We start from the raw sequence: 16,880 nt of genomic DNA on the forward strand, positions 1-16,880 counted from the left end.
AAGGTGAGATGTGCCCCACGGCTCATGGGTGGACACCAGAGCCCCTTGACCAGCTTTGCCCAACTTCAGTATATGGCATGTCATTGATTCATTCATTTGCTTGGTCTCTGAGTGATAAGGGAGGTTGGGATTTGGCCTTAGTGACTGTGTTGTATGTGAAAGTGTGGTGATTCCTGTTTTCTCAGCTCAAAACCAAAAAAAAAATAGCCCCCCAAAAGAATGCTCTACTCACAATGATAGGGATGGTGTTGGCTCTGGAAAGGATCTGCTTGACCAAGCGATACCTGTCATACAACGGCTTCATCACCTGCCGTTCATTTTTGGTAACCTGAAAAGGAAAAAGAAGTGAGATCCACGAAGCTGCAGCAGATAACTCCACTCTGTAATGCACGTGCCTGTGATCACTGTCAGTCAGAAGGGACTGGAAAGGAATTTCCTGAGGATGACAGGTTAGCAGGGTTAGCCCTAGAACTGGCAACGCAAGTGCTTGTGTACCCCATTGCATCTCCTGCCCCCAGCACCAGACAAGGCAGCACCCAAGCTGCGGGGTGTCTGGTAATGTGCATGTATGAGACGGATGAGTCAAATGACCAACTTAGGTATCATATGTCCACAGCATAAAATGACCCACAGAGGCAGCAGTCTGTCCTTGTGATCACATCTACTATTATAAGGTACAACATGAGGTTTCCCACCCTTATTTTTGCGGCTGGAACCTCAGAGGCAATGTTCATGACCCAGGAAAAGGGAAAGGAACTTCAATGACCGGGTACTGCAATGAAAGAAGACTTTCCCAGGGTAAGTTAAACTACAGACTTCACAAAAACTGACTTTCTGGCTTTGCTATTCCTCTTAATTTCCTGTCCAAGCCAGTAGTTCTTCATCTTTTCAAGTCCCTATCCTTCCGCTCCACCCCTCTTCCCAGTGGAGAAGTTACCACAGTGCTGAGAAGGGATGAAGGTGCCAGGGCTGTGTGACACAGAGCAGACCCAATAGTGCTCTGATGCCCACCCCAAGCCTTTCTTACATTGCTCTGTCCCTAACTCCACTCCTCCTGGCTGAGTGTTGTGCTCCCTCCTCAGTTTGAGAGTGCTGCAAACTGTGAGGGTTCGTTTCTGTCCTTTCAGACCCAGGCTAAGCTGAAAATCTCAGCAGTATTGACAGCGCAGGAGAAGGGAAGACCTCACAGACAGCAGCTAGTGTGGGAAAGTACAGGTCTGTCCAACCAAGTACTAGCTGTGAGGAAGCTGGGGTTTATCTCTTCAATGCTTGTTTTCTAACCCTGCTCTAACAAAACAAACAAAATACTCAGCAGAACCAACCTGATCATCATCTTTCTTTGTATTCAGCACTGTCTGACCCACATTGTATGACTGTCCTTCCATTAGATCTTTTGTCTAACTTTAGACTATAAAGCTCTTATAAGGGGAAGCTGTAACTGGTTCTGATGCCATGCCTATCTTCCTCAAGGCTTCTTCCTGCTGCTGATCACCAGAGCATCTGAACAGCTGCCATATAAAAATTAACATCAACACCTAGCGAGCTTTGTGCAGTCTCCCCTTCTGCAACAGAAGAAAAGGGAACACACGTTGATGTGGGGAGGAAAGTTTAAAATTAAATACAGTTGACTTTCACTGCAGTAAGTTTTCTAAAGCTTTCACATCCTCCCTCCAGAGCAGGAGAGGGTGTTGGTTTGCCAGGGGCAGAAGAGCTGTAAGTATTGCCAGGAGTAGGACTGACTGGCAGGGATGAACTCTTAAGAATCTGGAGGTAGCATTTTCCCCCTGATAACCAAGCCTACAACCTATGATGGGTGCAGACCAATAGAGAGGAAAACCCTTTTTTCCCTTTCTGGGTTTAATGCAAACATCCCCAAGCCTGATAAGGGGCATGTAGATGGGGAGCCTGAGCTCTAGGGCCCGCGTGTCCCCCACCTCCAAAGCCAGGCTGGCTCCAGTACCCGACAGCCTCAAGCTGGCTGTTTGCTGAGTCAGCAGCCCCATGGATGGGAGGGATGTCAGCAGCAGCAAACAGTTCAGTCAGCCCTCTCTGCACTGAGTTTCATGTTCATGTGTCTGCATTCAGTTGCACCAGCTAGCAAGTTGCCTCCAACTTCGGACATTTCTCTGTACCCAATCAAGCACACAACTGAAGAAACTTGAGTAGCCTATATATAAATATGTGTATTTTATTCCCAGCTTTACTATGTTAGCAGTTAGTACAACAGGAGGCACAGCACTACTGTCAGCTCACACAGTCTACTGCTTAAAAAACCCCCAAAAGATTATGCTGAGGCTGAGAACCAAACTTTCAATTAATGAAATTTAAAAGTTGACAAATAGAATCTTGGAATGGTTTGGGTTGGGAGAGACCTTGAAGATTATCTAGTTCCAACCCCCCTGCCATGGCTCTGTACAGAAAAATAAACATAAGGCTTGGAATGGGCAAAAAAAGTCCTTAGGTATGTTGACAAATGGAAAAAAATAAACAACACGCTTCGGTGTCTGAATATCAGTATGGAGGAAGAATACAGAGAATTAATTTAGGCGCTGAATTTAAATGTAGGGGGCCTGAGTCAGCCCTGCAGACTTAGACCAGCACACTTAACAGAAAGCAGACTCTGAGCGAAAACATTTAGCACATGGGCAAACTGTCTCACTGGGTAAACACAAGTCATACCAGCAAAGCCTGAGTATATTTTGGGAGAACATCAAGATGCAAAAAGACTGTTGGAATAATGGAGCCTTTGACACAACTCTGGGGCACCCTCCACATGGCAAAAGAGCAGCAGCTGAGGAACAGACCGTTGCTTGCATTGTTAGAGCAGCTTGAGAATTTCTGCAGAAATGGACTTTTTTGGCTTAACTAAAGCAGTTCAGTTCCACCTTTGCAGGTCCATCTATCACTGGTGCAGAAAGACCCAGTTGCACAACAAATCTGAGCTCCATTGTTTTTCTGGTTTAGTTAAATATCTTTAAGAAAAAAAAAAACAACACAACTTGGCTGAACTATCCCCATTCTCCTCAAGCTCTCAGTACTTTTCCACTGCTGCAGTGCCAGGAGCTGGGAACAGCAAAAGCTGATCAGCTGCAGTCTTCCTTGCTGTGCAGTTCAGTGTTGCTAGGTATAGACTGCTTACTTAAAAACAAACAAATTAAAAAGCAGTTGTATAAATAAAGCATCAGAAAGGGGAGAAAAAACAAAAGGTATGCTGACAAGCTGACAAGCTAGACTCTGGGCTTGTTCTCTTTTTAAACAGATTGAAATGAGTTCACTTCAACGAGATGCTACCTGTTGAAGCATTGTAAAAGCAGCAAAACCAGACTCAGTCTCATGGAAAAGAGAGAGAAGGGTAAGTGGATCCCCTTGTGCTGGCCTTTTGCTATTTTACACAATAATAAAACTGCATGTCCTCTTACACAACTACACTGTTTTCAGCTGCTGGTGTATGCGACTGTACAACATTAGCACTTCATGAAGGCGTTTAAATAAATTAGTGAGACTTTTTTAAAACAATGGACAAAGGAGGAAATAATTCAGGAGCAAAAGGAAGGAAGAGATCGGGACTCCCATGCAGCAGCAGAACGACAGATTTGTCAGCTGCGCTAATCAAGTACTCCTTATAAGCAGTAATTTGCTGCTCCCAAGCCACTGCTCAAGGGATTAGCACCACTCTGAAATTAAGTTGCTTTACCTATACAGCTGGTAGCAAAGATTATAATGTCATCAGTGAAAGAGAAGGGATTCATACAAAGCCAACTTGGTGGCCTGGCAGCCACTATGTTTCTGCTATGGCAGGGATCAACAGTACACAATACTTAATTCTCTGTCTTCACAAATAATTTTCCTTTATTAAGATCAAATGTGCAAGAAACCTTATGTCCTTCCCTTCCACTGGCACATGGAAAAAACCCCTCTGTTTCTCAGGGGAAGAACGAAATCTCCTCTCAACTTATACTGTGATGCTCAGGAGACAACCTGTTTCACGAATCATTTGGCACAAGAGGATTGTGCAAATACCAAGGTGCTGGGAGAAACACACTTCAGCTCCTCTAAGAAGGAGCAATGTATGCACACCTGTCCTCCCAGTTAGCCATTAATACTAGCAAATGGCAAAATTCCTGGCTGCGTGGGGGACCACACAGTGCAGACTGTATCCCCGGCAAAGCTGGTGAGTCAGCTGGGCCACAGACTGGCTTGTTTGTGGATCCCCATGAGTGTGGTGCCAAAATCATGCACATTCAGGCCGTGGGCTCAGTCCTACAGGTGTCTGCCAAACCCAGGGCTGTGGGCAGACAGCAGCTTGCTGAGAACAGACTCCTCAGCAGCAGATAACGAAGGATCAGGGAGGTGGATTAGAGGATGCATGTGTGGTTTAAACAGCAAGAAGGACTGTGACTGTGACGTCAAAAGAGCATTAGGGGGATCATTTACCACAGACAAAGACATATAAAGGTGCATTTAGTAAAAAATGCTGCTAGTACATACCGGTCTGCCATGAATGCTTTCGTAATACAGCAAAGCTTTTTGAAGAGCCACTTTTTCAGCTGCTATCTGATCTCTTGTCATGTCCTATGAAAAGTGGCACAGAGAGAGAGAGGAGGAAGAAAAAAAAAGTCAGATTCCTGGACTCAAACAATATTGATTCGTGGCCTAACCAAGGTCACATCGTTTTGTCATTAATGTTTTGAAGACTCCTCCCTGCCTTCCAGTCATCTTTTCCTACCTATATTACCAAAGAGTCTGGCAACCTATGCACAATGCAGGCAGATTAAACCCATATAAACTTTGCATATGAAGGTATTTAATGTACAGAAGGGGGATTTACCAATTATCAGTGTGCTTTGAAATAACAACAGTATGCATCTTTTAATGATGGTCACTCTTTTTCAGTTAAGATCTGAAGTGTAAGTTGTACAACAAAACACACGCTCTTTCTTGTTCTCCAAACTGGAGACAACCTCCAGTACCTCTTGCAAAGCTTGGCATCTTTGCTTTGACTGCCACAGACACACTTTACCAAGAACTAAAGAGCAGCCAGGCTGCCTCTTTCTGCCAATTCTGCGATGGAGTGAAAAGCTCTGGCAGACAGGCTGAGGGGACCAAGCCAGAAAAAGGGCAGACAGCTGGATAAGACTTTCCTAAGTTTGCCAGAGTCCTCCCACTGAATTTGCCTGACATTGAGCCTTCTCTCCCTATCATAGCACCAAATGCTATCACAAGCCCTCTTCAAACAGCCAGGCTGTGGATTCTTGCTACTGTCAGAAAGCAGCCAAACACACACCGTGTGTATCTTCGTCTGCAGATCTAATAAACAAAGATAATGCTGTCTGCCCCTCTCTTAAAAAGCACTGCACAGTTTACATGTCAGCAGACTCAAGGACTTCGCTTACGAGGCTGCCCAAACCTCAGGAACTCGCAGCATCAGACACAGAGACCTCCCTGCTGATAACCCTCAGAGATTACAGCAGCTAACAGAGCTCAGCGTGATTCTCTGAAGAGCAGCAATAAAATGCCCTGAGAGAAGAGTGTTCAGCTTTGGAGTGAATTAGAAGAAAACAGATGACCCAATCTCCAGAATCACTGGAAGACTGAGAATTTGCCAAAAGCCTTTGAACATAACAACAGAAATAGCCAAATGCAGGGCAGGAGATAGTGCAGTAATTCAGAAATGTTACTTGGAATAGGCAAGGATCAGAAAAAGAACACACAATGCTACTCAATACAAACCGAGCTCTGGAAAAAAAATCAGATACTAAAGGCAGAGGGAAAGAAACTAAAGTAAGTGAGCCAGGACTAAAGGTTGCAGACTTTGTGACAAAATGCAGAAGACCACAGGGCTTTCACAAGTGACTGTGCAGCCATGAGTTACCTGCTTGTACTTAAAGGCCTAAATCTGATCTGTCTACATGGTACCTTAATATCTTCAGGTCGGTTTGTCTCTGTTCTCTTTTCTTGAAGCTTCTTCTGGATAGAATCAAGAGTTGCTTCCACAGCAGGCTTGGCAGATTTATCTGACAGGTCTTGCTTTTTGTCATCGTCCTTTTCGAGCTGAGAGCCAAAGCTCTTGGGGAGAGTATTGCTCCGCTGACGCACAACAGGGCCAAGGTCCTCCTCCGATATCTTCAGTTTTGACTCTAAACAGGGACATCGGGGGGAAGGTGAAGAATTTTTCTTTTTTAAAATGTAGCAGTGACAGCATCACTGCCTAACATCAAATTTAAATGAGGCAGAGTCCAGCTGCCCCGCGAAGGTGCACCAGTGGTGGCTGCTCACCTTTGAGTTGCTTTCGGAATTTGGCCAAATCATTTGTCCATTTGAGCACTTCAGGATTGGCTGCTTTGTCGCTGTGGGAAGGCTGGGAGGAAAGAACAGTGACGATGAATGTCTGTTAAACCAGGCTGGGAGGAAAGAACGGTGATGCTGGATGTCTGTTAAACCAACAGCAGAGACGCACTGAAACAAGTGTGTGTCACAAAAAGAGGTACAACAGAATTTGGACCCAGCACAGAGCATGGGCACTGGCTTCTGACTGGCATCTGCATACTTCTGACCAGCTCATTTCAGACCTTGTTTTAATTGCTCCTGCCTGTCACAACACTGTCTCTCAGGGGCATCAAATACTGATTTTCTTTCTAGAAAACAAAAGTTTTGATGGCAAACATTAAGTTGTGGGAGTGGCTCAGAGGGCTATATGCACACTGGAACCCTTGTGCCTATTTCGTCCTAATGAGAGGGTACCTCCAAAAGAAGAAGCCTAGCATGAACAGTCTGGGAAGCGTTAGGATGCATGTATCCACACCAAAGGCTGCCTTACATCCAAAGACACTGAAATAGCCCAAATGATAGGCTACAGCAAGCTCTGACCGTTTCTTCCAGTCTTTTCTACTGCAGGCAAGATTCCTTCAGTACAATCCTTTGTGGTTTCGTTCACCGAAGAGGCACATGTGCAAAGCTATAGTTCCTTAAAAAGCTTTCTGTGCATCGGAAGGGCATGTCAGGAATAATTAGAGTACAGTGCACTGCTACTGCTCAGCAGCACTTGACTGTGGTTCTTTACTCAGGAGTAAAGGCAGCTGCTCTCTCTCCTCTGCAATGCACTGGTGTCCTGGGACTACCATCATGCAAACGAGATGGGCAGTTGTGCTTCCCATGAGCTGAACTTGAATAAATAAACAATCAGAAGTCTAACATAGCTATTGCTACACACTGAGTGTGTGCTTTTAGCACACTGTCTTAAGCAGTGATCAAAATCCTATGAGTGTACTAGGCTATCTCTTGTGCTGCATTGATGGTACATAATGCCTGGAAAGGCAATTAGCTTGGCATGGATGCACATTTTCCTTTTTGGGGCAGCAGCTTTTTTTTTTTTTCCCCTCCTCATAGAAGCTTTCAAGCCCTCTGTACGTTTGACAGACTTCCCTGATGTTCCGTCCCTCTGTTGCTAGTTCATACCCCCCCATACAAATGCTTAAGCCCTAGAGACTCACTCTGTATTTCCTCTCCTCTTCGAATTTGTCCTCAAATCTCCTGATCTTTTTCTTCAGTCCCTGAATTCTCCGGGTGAGTTGTGCAGGCGTAAGGTCCTCTCTGTCATCTTCATAAGATCCCAAAGATGAACTCCGCCTCCTACCAAGAGCAAAGATAGCAGGAAGAGCTTATCCAAACAGCCACAGTACATCTTCATGCAGAGAAGGCTACTTAAACTTTGTATAAATAAAGGCAAATCCCACAGAAGCGAGAAAAACTACATTGCTACTCTGATGACAGATAGCAAAAGATGCTGTAATAGCTTCTCTCTGCAACAGCAACTGCCTGGATATGAATTCACAAACTCAGAAACAATTAGTTACCAAGAACTTTTCTTAAAATACCAGTTTCCCATCAGTAGGAACAGAAACCCAACACAGCAGAGTGCTCTATCTGATCTGTGTGATGCAAAGAGATGTCGCTTGATGCGACCGTGCAAACCCTTTACAGCTGGGTGCCGGAGTCAGCACAGGCAAATCACAACCCACCTCATGAAGGAATGAGAATTGGGAGGGGAAGGAGGCACTTCTGTATCATCCAGGTACTGTTGGCTCTGTCCGTAGGCATAGAAGCGAGGGGACAGCATAGGATCACTGTCCTCATCCAGCAGCTGCCGAATTAAGCGACCGGCCTGCGGGGAAAGGCGAGCCTCCTCTGAGTCTAAGCCGTCTCGCTGCCAGGAGGAGAGAGCAGGGATGGGCTCTGGAAACAGGAAGAAAAAGGCTGGGTTTATTGGTTTTGTTTTACACGTGCAACAGCCTCCAGGCAACTTTTCTAATGAACCCCAACCCCTTCATCCTGGACCGTGATCCCTTGTCATCAGGCACCCTCTGGGTCTTTATTCACATCCGCCCAGTGGGCAAAGCAATGCACAGCATTGCCTGGATGCAGTGGCTACTCTACACAAACACAAATGATCTCCTAGGTCTGACAGAAAATTGTACCCAAAAGTTGGCCAGTAATTACCACAGACTGACACCAAACGAGACTATCACCAGCCAGCACCTTTGGGGAAAATGTTACGCTGGACAAGAGTGAATTATTGGCACGTGGCAGTATAAAGGAGGCAACTGGATTATAGGAGGATTTCTTTTTCAGTTTCAGGATATACAAATGCTGTAAATTAATAGCATATTAATTTAATTATCCTCCCATAGCCTCCACCACTCCAATACAATCCTGTCCCCCGCTACTGGCAGTTCAAAGACTAGGAGTAAGCATAGGTTCTTGTGGTCTGCAAGGAAAAGGTGTCTCACATTACCACCTTTACCACGGGGTGCCTAGCCTGTACATTAACAATGATGGCAATACGGTCTGAGTTTCCCCCTTTTCTCTTTCACATGCAATCCTGCTGCTTAACAGCATGGTAGACAAGTGAGGAAATGTTTGGTCCCTTGGACCATCCAGCCAGCTGGAAGTAAAAGCAATGTTCTTCAAGGAGATGGTGTTATGGCAGAGAAAGGGAAACCCAAGTTAGCACTGCTGCTCAGCATAGTGGAGCCCATGGAAAGCAACTGCCTCAATCTTGTGATCGCTCCCTCCAGATGCCATAAGGAGTCTAACGTTTTGTGTTCAGATAGTTTACTAAGCTGATTTGCATGCTCCTACTTAGCACCACAGGATTAGACAGTTTAAGAGCCAGGCTTTGAACTTATAAATCTAACAAATAGTTCTAGAGTCAAGTAACAAAACAAAAACCTTATAGAAAGCTCCCAGACCAGTTGCAGAGCTATGGACTCATTATTCCCCATGCCTTATGTGTCTATTCCTCTTCCAAGAAGAGAAGGGGCTTTGAAGTTAACAATTTTTGAATAAAAAGCAGTATTCCCTTTTGCTGAAGAAGGTTAACAGTTTCACAGCTCAGAATGGATTGCACAAGGACTCCCTTACACACCTCTATGCTGTTTAACATCCCCTCCACCATTAGGACAGTGCAAGACCATCCACAATTCGGGAATGACGGGCTCAATGGTGTTTTGAGATGTACACAGTGTCAAACGATGCTCTCCTCCTCTTCCCTTCTTCCTTAGCCCAGGAATATAAATGGCACACCTCTGCTTACAGGTTGGCACCGCAGGCAAACGGATGCCTTGCTCTGGAAGGGATGGCTGGAGGGTTTTGCATAAGAGCCTCTCACAGGTGTTGTGATAAGCAAAGCACACACAAGCCTGGCTGGAAGAGGCTATTTCGACGAGGTGTGGAGGTCCCAAGTGTATGTAGGTTGTTTTGCCACGGACTGGAAAGCTTATGCAGCCTTCACTTCTCAGTTAATTTCTGGAACGAGTTTTTCCTAAGCTGCGTTCAATCTTGGCAGCTCCTAATACCTGAAATATTTTGCTCAAGGAATCTGATAAGGAGGAAGGTGAAACAAAGGGCAAACTCTTTAGTCAAAGTGCAACACTTTGGTGTCATACACTTCCCTGAATCTCTCATGATTTCAGGAAGGTTCTCACAAGATCACTTGTAGCAAAATAGAGACTAATAACACAAAAATAACAAATTTGTTAACCTAATTCTTGCTACTCAAATGTAAGTAATGCACGTGATTCTTCCAGACATCTCTCACTTCCAATTTTTGGTATATACTCTCACCCCCAAAGAGAATTTGCTCTTGGAAATTGTTAAATCACACCTCCATGAGATTTACATGGATTTCCATATTTAGCAGTAACCAAATTAAGCTCCTACCACACCAGCTAACAAAGCCATTATTAATCATGCATGATGCATATGACTTTGTCCCAAGGTGGATTTATATACCAGATAGCACGTGACATTCAGGGAATTGCAATGGCTCGAAGAGCCTCTGATCAAACCCTAAAAGACAGGAAAGCACTTGATGCAAGCTAGCAGAGACCAAGGTACCTGTACTTTCTATTTTGTTGATTTCAAAATACTGCCCCCATATAGAAACTCACATTCTAAAGGAGAAAGTATTGAAAAAAGAGAAGGGAAAAAGCCCTTAAAGGAAAAAATCGAATTTGAAACTTGACAAAAGAAATGGTTGCTATAACCCTCATGCCTGGAAGGTCTGGCTCTGTGGGTAACTTGTTTCCCTGCTGATTCTAAGTATTTAGAAGAAAAAAAAATCTCATCTAGATGCAAAATGGCTAACCCCTTAGAAAGTAACATGGTAATTAATTACGGAACACATTTAGGTACGCAGAATTATGGATTCTATCAACATCAGATCACGAAGCAGACCAGAGCTGTTGTCCAACTGACTTCTCTCGCACGCTGGCCAGGTGCCAGGCGCTTCAGCTGGAGGCACTGGAATTGCTGGATTGCACAAATATACAAATTGCCCTGCAAAGGGTAAGCTGACGCTTTTTCTGACAGTGCACAATCAATTAATTGCTTTGAAACAGAATACATAACATCTTTTGTTATTCATTTATCCAAGCGTTGAGTCTTTTCTGAAGGCTGCTCTATTCCTGTACGTAATGGTTCACGTTTGAAGTATCTGCTATCAGGATTAATGTTGTCACCCTTCCAGCCTTCTGTTAATTGAAGAATAAAATCTCAGGAAAGAATGTAAATGTTTTACCTTTCTTTTTGCCATTAACTTGATAGAGCAGTTACTGTTATTTGTCTTGTGTCTTGAACAGATCTCTCTTGCTCAGAGAACATGCTCAGTTTTCTACTCATCTCCATATTCTTTCTATTTACTATTTTTTCCCCCATTTTCTATAAAGACAACCTTTTGTAAAAAAAAAAAAAAAAATATTTGGGACTATTTGACCAACATGGCTATACCAGTGCAGAGAAAGGGAGAAAAATTTTTCTATTTCTTGGTCAGACTCTCAACGCGTTTCTTTTAGGTGTGCCTTTTCTAAGTTGGCGTAGAAGTGAAATACGCTGGTATTGAGCCTGCAGTCCTTCAGAAGTGCTGCACTCCCTCTCAAAATCCCACAACCAGCTAATCTTTCAACAAAGCTGTCAGCCATCTGCCAGGTGTTGCTCTGCTTATGGCAATACAGCCTCTCTGCCAACCTGCCACATAGAGGGCTGGAGATATTAATAAACCTGGATCACACAAGAAGGAAGAAAGATTAATTGCATCATATTGGTATATTATTGGTGAGCTCCAAGCCATCTTGCTGACAAAACCTGACTTTTTTTTTTTACCATTACATTGTATATTTGCCACAGAGCTACTTACTGGGGGCTGCAGGGCCAACAGAGGGGTGCCAACACACACATCCCACCTGAGGTGCAGCCGGCAAAATGCCGCGGGCACCTCCTGTTTCCCTCTCTGCAGCCACCCAGCTGATAGCCACAGCTAACACTGCTTCCACACACACCCAGCTGACAAACAAAGGAGGCCAAATCTTAGCTGCTGGAAACTGAAGTAGGTCCAGAGGGATTAAAAAGCCTGAACTAATTAAACACCTGAGGTCCTAGTATTAAATCCCACTTGAAAGACCCTGGAAAGACCTCTCATAAGGAAGTGAATAAAGCAATTTAAAACCCCAAAACATTCACTAGCTCAGTAACAACCTATTTTACTCATCTTATAAATAACTGTTTGAAAACGTCCTTGTTTGAATAGATCAGGAGGTATTCTTCCTACGTAGATCAAAAAGAATGGCCCAAATAAAGTGCTACCACACCTTTTCAGTTAGTGAGATGACACATCTCTCAGCTGGCAAGACAACTTTGTGTTTTGTTTATAATGTAACGTCATAATAAACAATGAAAAAACACATTTAAAAATACAGATGCTATCAAATAAAATCAGTAAACAATGCAATTATTCTTTTCTACATATAGTAATAAAAATGCAGCGTGTTTCATCACCTTTAGATTTCTTATGCTAAAGTGTTACACACAAATACCCTGATGTTTCTAAGGCCACAGTGCTGAAAAAAAGGAAATCTAAATCCAGCTTCCCCGTTGTTATACTCTTTGGATTTTTTTGCGTTACACTGTCTTTTATTTTCATGGGAAAGTATCAATTAAGTCAGTGTCGAAACTATTTGTAGATCAGCTTCACCCTCAGGGTCCCAGTGCTGCAACATTTGAGTTCTCAACACTGAGAACTCAAATTGTGTTTTAAACTTCTGCTTTTATTCCTTTTTTTTTTGTAAGCTTGAAAGTTTGCAGAAAAACGCCCGCTGATGGTTTCATAGGAGCTCGTTACTGCAAACTCTGCTTGAAATCTCATCTACAGAACTTTTTTTAAAAGGTCAGTAATTGGGTGACGTAGGCAGCGAAGCCACGCACCGCATCGATTTGCTGAACCGCCTGTTCAGCTCCAAGCTGCTGGCAGGGCCAGCCCCTCTCACCAAAAGCAACACACTCCCAGATTTTCCTGGAGGGCAGGGTAGCGAGTTCTGGGCTTGAATTAGAAACATTTGGTGAGAAATCTGCACAATAGCGCCGGGCTGTGCGAGAACACTCTGTCCCTCCTCGCTCACAGCCCTCGATTCAGAACCTAATCCACAACAATTAAAAACCTTTGCGATGGAAGGAGCTCTGAGGACGCCTGCTCGCAAGCCCTCTCAGCTGGCACCCACTGCCCGGCTCAGCAGGCAAGCCAAGCCAAGCCAAGCAGCCAGACAGATGGGTTCACAACCAGCCTGAGAATAAAACTCTTCCAGTTGCATCCCCCAAACGCACGTTAGGAAAATCCTTCAGGAAATGTTACCGAGGGTAAGTGCTTGGCACTTGGATGTGGCTGGGGCACTGCTCACACCTTGCATACTGCACCCATAGCCTGATGGCTGCTACACTTATGCCCCTAGACATAGTGGGCAAGGTGGATGCAGAGAGTGGGCACAAGGCAGAGGGTGAATCTCTGCACTGGAGGAAGTGGGAGGCAAATTTCTCTGTCCTCCCTCTGCTCAGCTTGAGGTAAAGGGATCGTATCTTGTGTCCAGATTTGACTACGTGGCTATCCTCAAAAAACCCCCCACAAAACTGTTAAAAATGACTTCTAAAAATTACTCACCTAGCAGCAGTTATCACAGTCCTGTGCCCCTCAGTGAGGGGTTTTAAGGCAGCTCTGGTCTTACTGTGATGGAGAGTCTGCCTGAGTGACAAACAAAAGCCAGCCAATGGACAAGGTTGTCTTGCATAATTCTGTGCCCATTCTTAAAGGCCCTTTCATAACATTTGACCGGAGGCAGTGACAGCTACAGCCAAAGGCAACCCCTCAGCCTGCAATTGTTCTCACAAGCCATTTGTGAAAGGCCCAGCAACTGTCCTGGTCACTAGATGCTCTGTATCTCCTGCAGTATGATACAGAGGACCCTGCCCCCAAAAGTCAACTCAACTATGTCCTGGAGCAATGAGTAATTTTCTGAGAGATGGACCTACCAAATTTGTTAGGGCAAAGCAATAACTAACTCAGTAGTACTGCATTTGGAGGCACAGTCCTTTCCCTCTTCACTGGGGATGCCACCCGAGCTGTGGCAGAGATCCAGAAGAGACGTGTGAAGGCCTGAGTGACACAGGCTGGCAGGGGAAGGGAGGATGCCCTGGCTGCTAGAGCTGTGGATGAGTGGTACAGCCCTGCCTTGCAAATCCAATCTCAACGACAGGCTGCAGAAGCAGCCTCAGAGCCGACGTTAACATCTTCCCCTTCCTGGCTGCTGCGAGCTCGATCTCACATCCACAGCTAAGAGAGACTCAGTCTCTCTTGCCGAGACACAGAAGGCACCATTTTGCCGCTCCTTCATCTGTGCCAACAAAATGGTGATTCTGGAAGGCAAGTGGTGACATCTCTATTGCCCCAGACAGCTGATTCTTTTGCAACTGCCCACCTCCTCCTCTTGTGAAACACATGTGAACACAACGGAGGACGGAAGAATCCCAGAGAAGCACTCTTCAAGCACAGTCACACGTGCTCATGATCCTGTTTCGTATTTGCGGGGCAAGAAAGCTAGAATCCAAACCTAAGAGCATGCCTACGAAGAGGTAGCTGTATCAAAGGCACAAGTTATTTCATACGATGGGAAAGCCTCTGGCAGACAGAAAGGAGCTGTTACTCCTCTTCACGCATTCATATGACTCTCATTAGTAATCCAGGAAGAAAAAAAAAAAAAAGAGAGTCATTATTTCCAAAGGTTCACATGACGGCTGAAGCCACACATCACCTCTGAGAACACAGACGTGCTCACCCTGGCTCCAGACCCTGTGGGCCGGCGCTAATTACCATCTCAGCAAACACATAAGGCAGCCAAGGCCTCCTGGGAGCCCTTCCATGGGGCTTTGATCAGCCATGCTGCACGCGTGGTGATCCCACCCAGGGAATCCCCGCCAACCAAGCAAGTGGGGAATTTCTCTCCCGTCCACGGTGAGCGGTTGCCTGACTGAATCAAAGACAGCCACGGCTGCGGGTTTTCTGTACTCACGCCCAAAATGTCACAACTACTCCCCTGCTAGAGGGAAAGGCAAAATATACCAGGTCACGTACGCTGTGGAGGCAGGAGCAGAGAACTTAACTTCTCAGTGCTCCTCAGAGATTGTTTCTTTTAGAGCAATAAATTAGTTACACATTTTCCCTCTCTTGCTTTATTAAAATACCGTAGGTGCATTTTCCTCTTTCTTCCCTGTCAAAGCCCTTCTTTCACTCCCAAAGCACAAACTAACAGAAGAATTCTTGCTTGTACACAGAGACATACTCAGTCACTGGAAAAAGGGTGTGATCCCAGAGGTGCTGGACACCTTCAATTCATCTCAATTTCAAATGAAATTGAGGTTTGTGTCACTCAGAGGGTTCCCCCGGATTTCCCTCTCAAGTGAGTCAGCGCTAACAGCCAACCAACTCCGGAGACGAGAGCTAAGAAACAGTATTAAAATAATTTAAACCACATACAATTTAACAGCACCCTTCGAGCTGATCAGAATTTTTTCACAGCGTACATAAAAAAAAAGTTGTTTGTGAGAGCCACAAATGACAGAGTAGCAAATAGGCAGCCTTTTTTCCAGCAGTGCTTTTCAGATCCAAATCATTATTTCCAAATAGTGATTGAAATGGAAAAAAAGGGAAGAAAGAAGGAAGTTCCTTTTAGACTGTGAAATACACAGTTTATTTGAAGTGCTGGGCAGTCTAGCTTAATACTCAAGTGACCAGCTACCAAAAAATAAGTTATCCTGAAACATTCATGGATTTAACAGTACTAAACAGCACATGAAAGTAACTTCAAGAATAAAACCATTCATTTCCTTCCTCTAAGTGACAATTAGAATTGGTGTCCATCCAGTATTTTGCTTCCAGTTTCCCCCAAACTTTCAGTTCTATATTCATGCCAAAATTGGCTTCCTGTTGTTTTTGGCAAGGGAACACGATCACATAAAGATATACCCAGCCCACTCAGGTTTCCCTCTCTCTCCTTTCACTCATACAACCAGCCATCACACAATCAATCCTACCTTCCCAGTTGTTGTCATCACACAGTGCTGTCAAATCCAGCCGAGGCACTTCTGACACAAAGCTGTTTTCCTGATCATCAGCATCTTGATTTCTTTGCAACTTGTTTTCAGGAATGCTCGGATGCTCTTGAATCTTCATATTTGAAGTCAGCTATATTTCCATACAGCCACAGAAATGAGAGAGAAAGGAAAAAAAAATGTTTCAGGAGGCAGGAGGAAAAAAAAAATAATCCTGCAGTCACAGCAGCAGTAAGCTCACACCTTTAGCTAAAAAGATCCAAACAAACAGAACCCGATATTTCCAGCTCTAAATCCAAATCCCCTGCTTGGTGATCCCTACGTACTAATTGCTCACTCACACCGGTAAAAACATCTGTCCATCAGCCTTCCTTGAATTTTTCCTTCTTTAGAAAGCAAGTTCCTGAGGCTGCCCGCCCTGACAACTGCATGGAGCTGAAAAAGCCTCCGGTGATCGATTGGGATGAAAAGGGAGGGAGGGAGGAAGGCAGGGAGAAAAGGAGAGAGAGGGGGCGGCTGCCTACGCTTCCTACAGGAGTGCAACTCCTTGGAGCAACAACAAAAACGCTGCTGCTGCTGCTGCTGCTGTAAGGCTGGAGCAATATGGTGTCTTCTAAAAATCAGGCACTGGAGCTCCTGAGGTAGCAGCCGCAGGCAGGCAGGCAGCAGCGCAGGCTACGTACACGAATGCTCTCATGCAGGCTGTGCTGGCTCAGATCAATTAGTGCCAGCTAAGCTGTGCTGGCTGCACATTCCCCCATTTCCTGTGGTTGTTTTCTAGCTGGGCGTGGGGAGAGCAGAACTATTTATGGAGGAGCTCTGGGTATTAAAGCAGTGTTGCGCAAATCCAAACGGCAGTGGGGTTTGGCATCTCAGCTGGAAGCAGTGTGGACTCTGGGAAAAAGCCAAAAAATTCACACAAGCATCCAATGACTTGGGGGGGGGGGGGGGAG

At 44.9% G+C, this 16,880-nt stretch overlaps 1 protein-coding gene across 10 annotated transcripts in view; it reads right to left on the reverse strand.

The window, feature by feature from the left end:
* FAM13A (family with sequence similarity 13 member A) overlaps window positions 1–16,880 on the reverse strand; it is a 134,703-nt gene that overhangs the window by 10,226 nt on the left and 107,597 nt on the right. For all 10 annotated transcript variants that reach the window (XM_014944040.1, XM_014944047.1, XM_014944030.1 and 7 more), the window contains 7 exons: window positions 15,910–16,060; window positions 8,019–8,232; window positions 7,491–7,629; window positions 6,277–6,358; window positions 5,917–6,137; window positions 4,489–4,572; window positions 233–328 (listed from right to left, as the gene is read on the reverse strand). In XM_014944040.1, the coding sequence (XP_014799526.1) occupies window positions 233–328; window positions 4,489–4,572; window positions 5,917–6,137; window positions 6,277–6,358; window positions 7,491–7,629; window positions 8,019–8,232; window positions 15,910–16,060 (987 nt within the window). The remainder of the gene's footprint in view (window positions 1–232; window positions 329–4,488; window positions 4,573–5,916; window positions 6,138–6,276; window positions 6,359–7,490; window positions 7,630–8,018; window positions 8,233–15,909; window positions 16,061–16,880) is intronic.

This window comes from Calidris pugnax, unplaced genomic scaffold (genome assembly GCF_001431845.1).
Source record: "Calidris pugnax isolate Ruff unplaced genomic scaffold, ASM143184v1 scaffold15, whole genome shotgun sequence".
Lineage (NCBI taxonomy): Eukaryota > Metazoa > Chordata > Aves > Charadriiformes > Scolopacidae > Calidris > Calidris pugnax.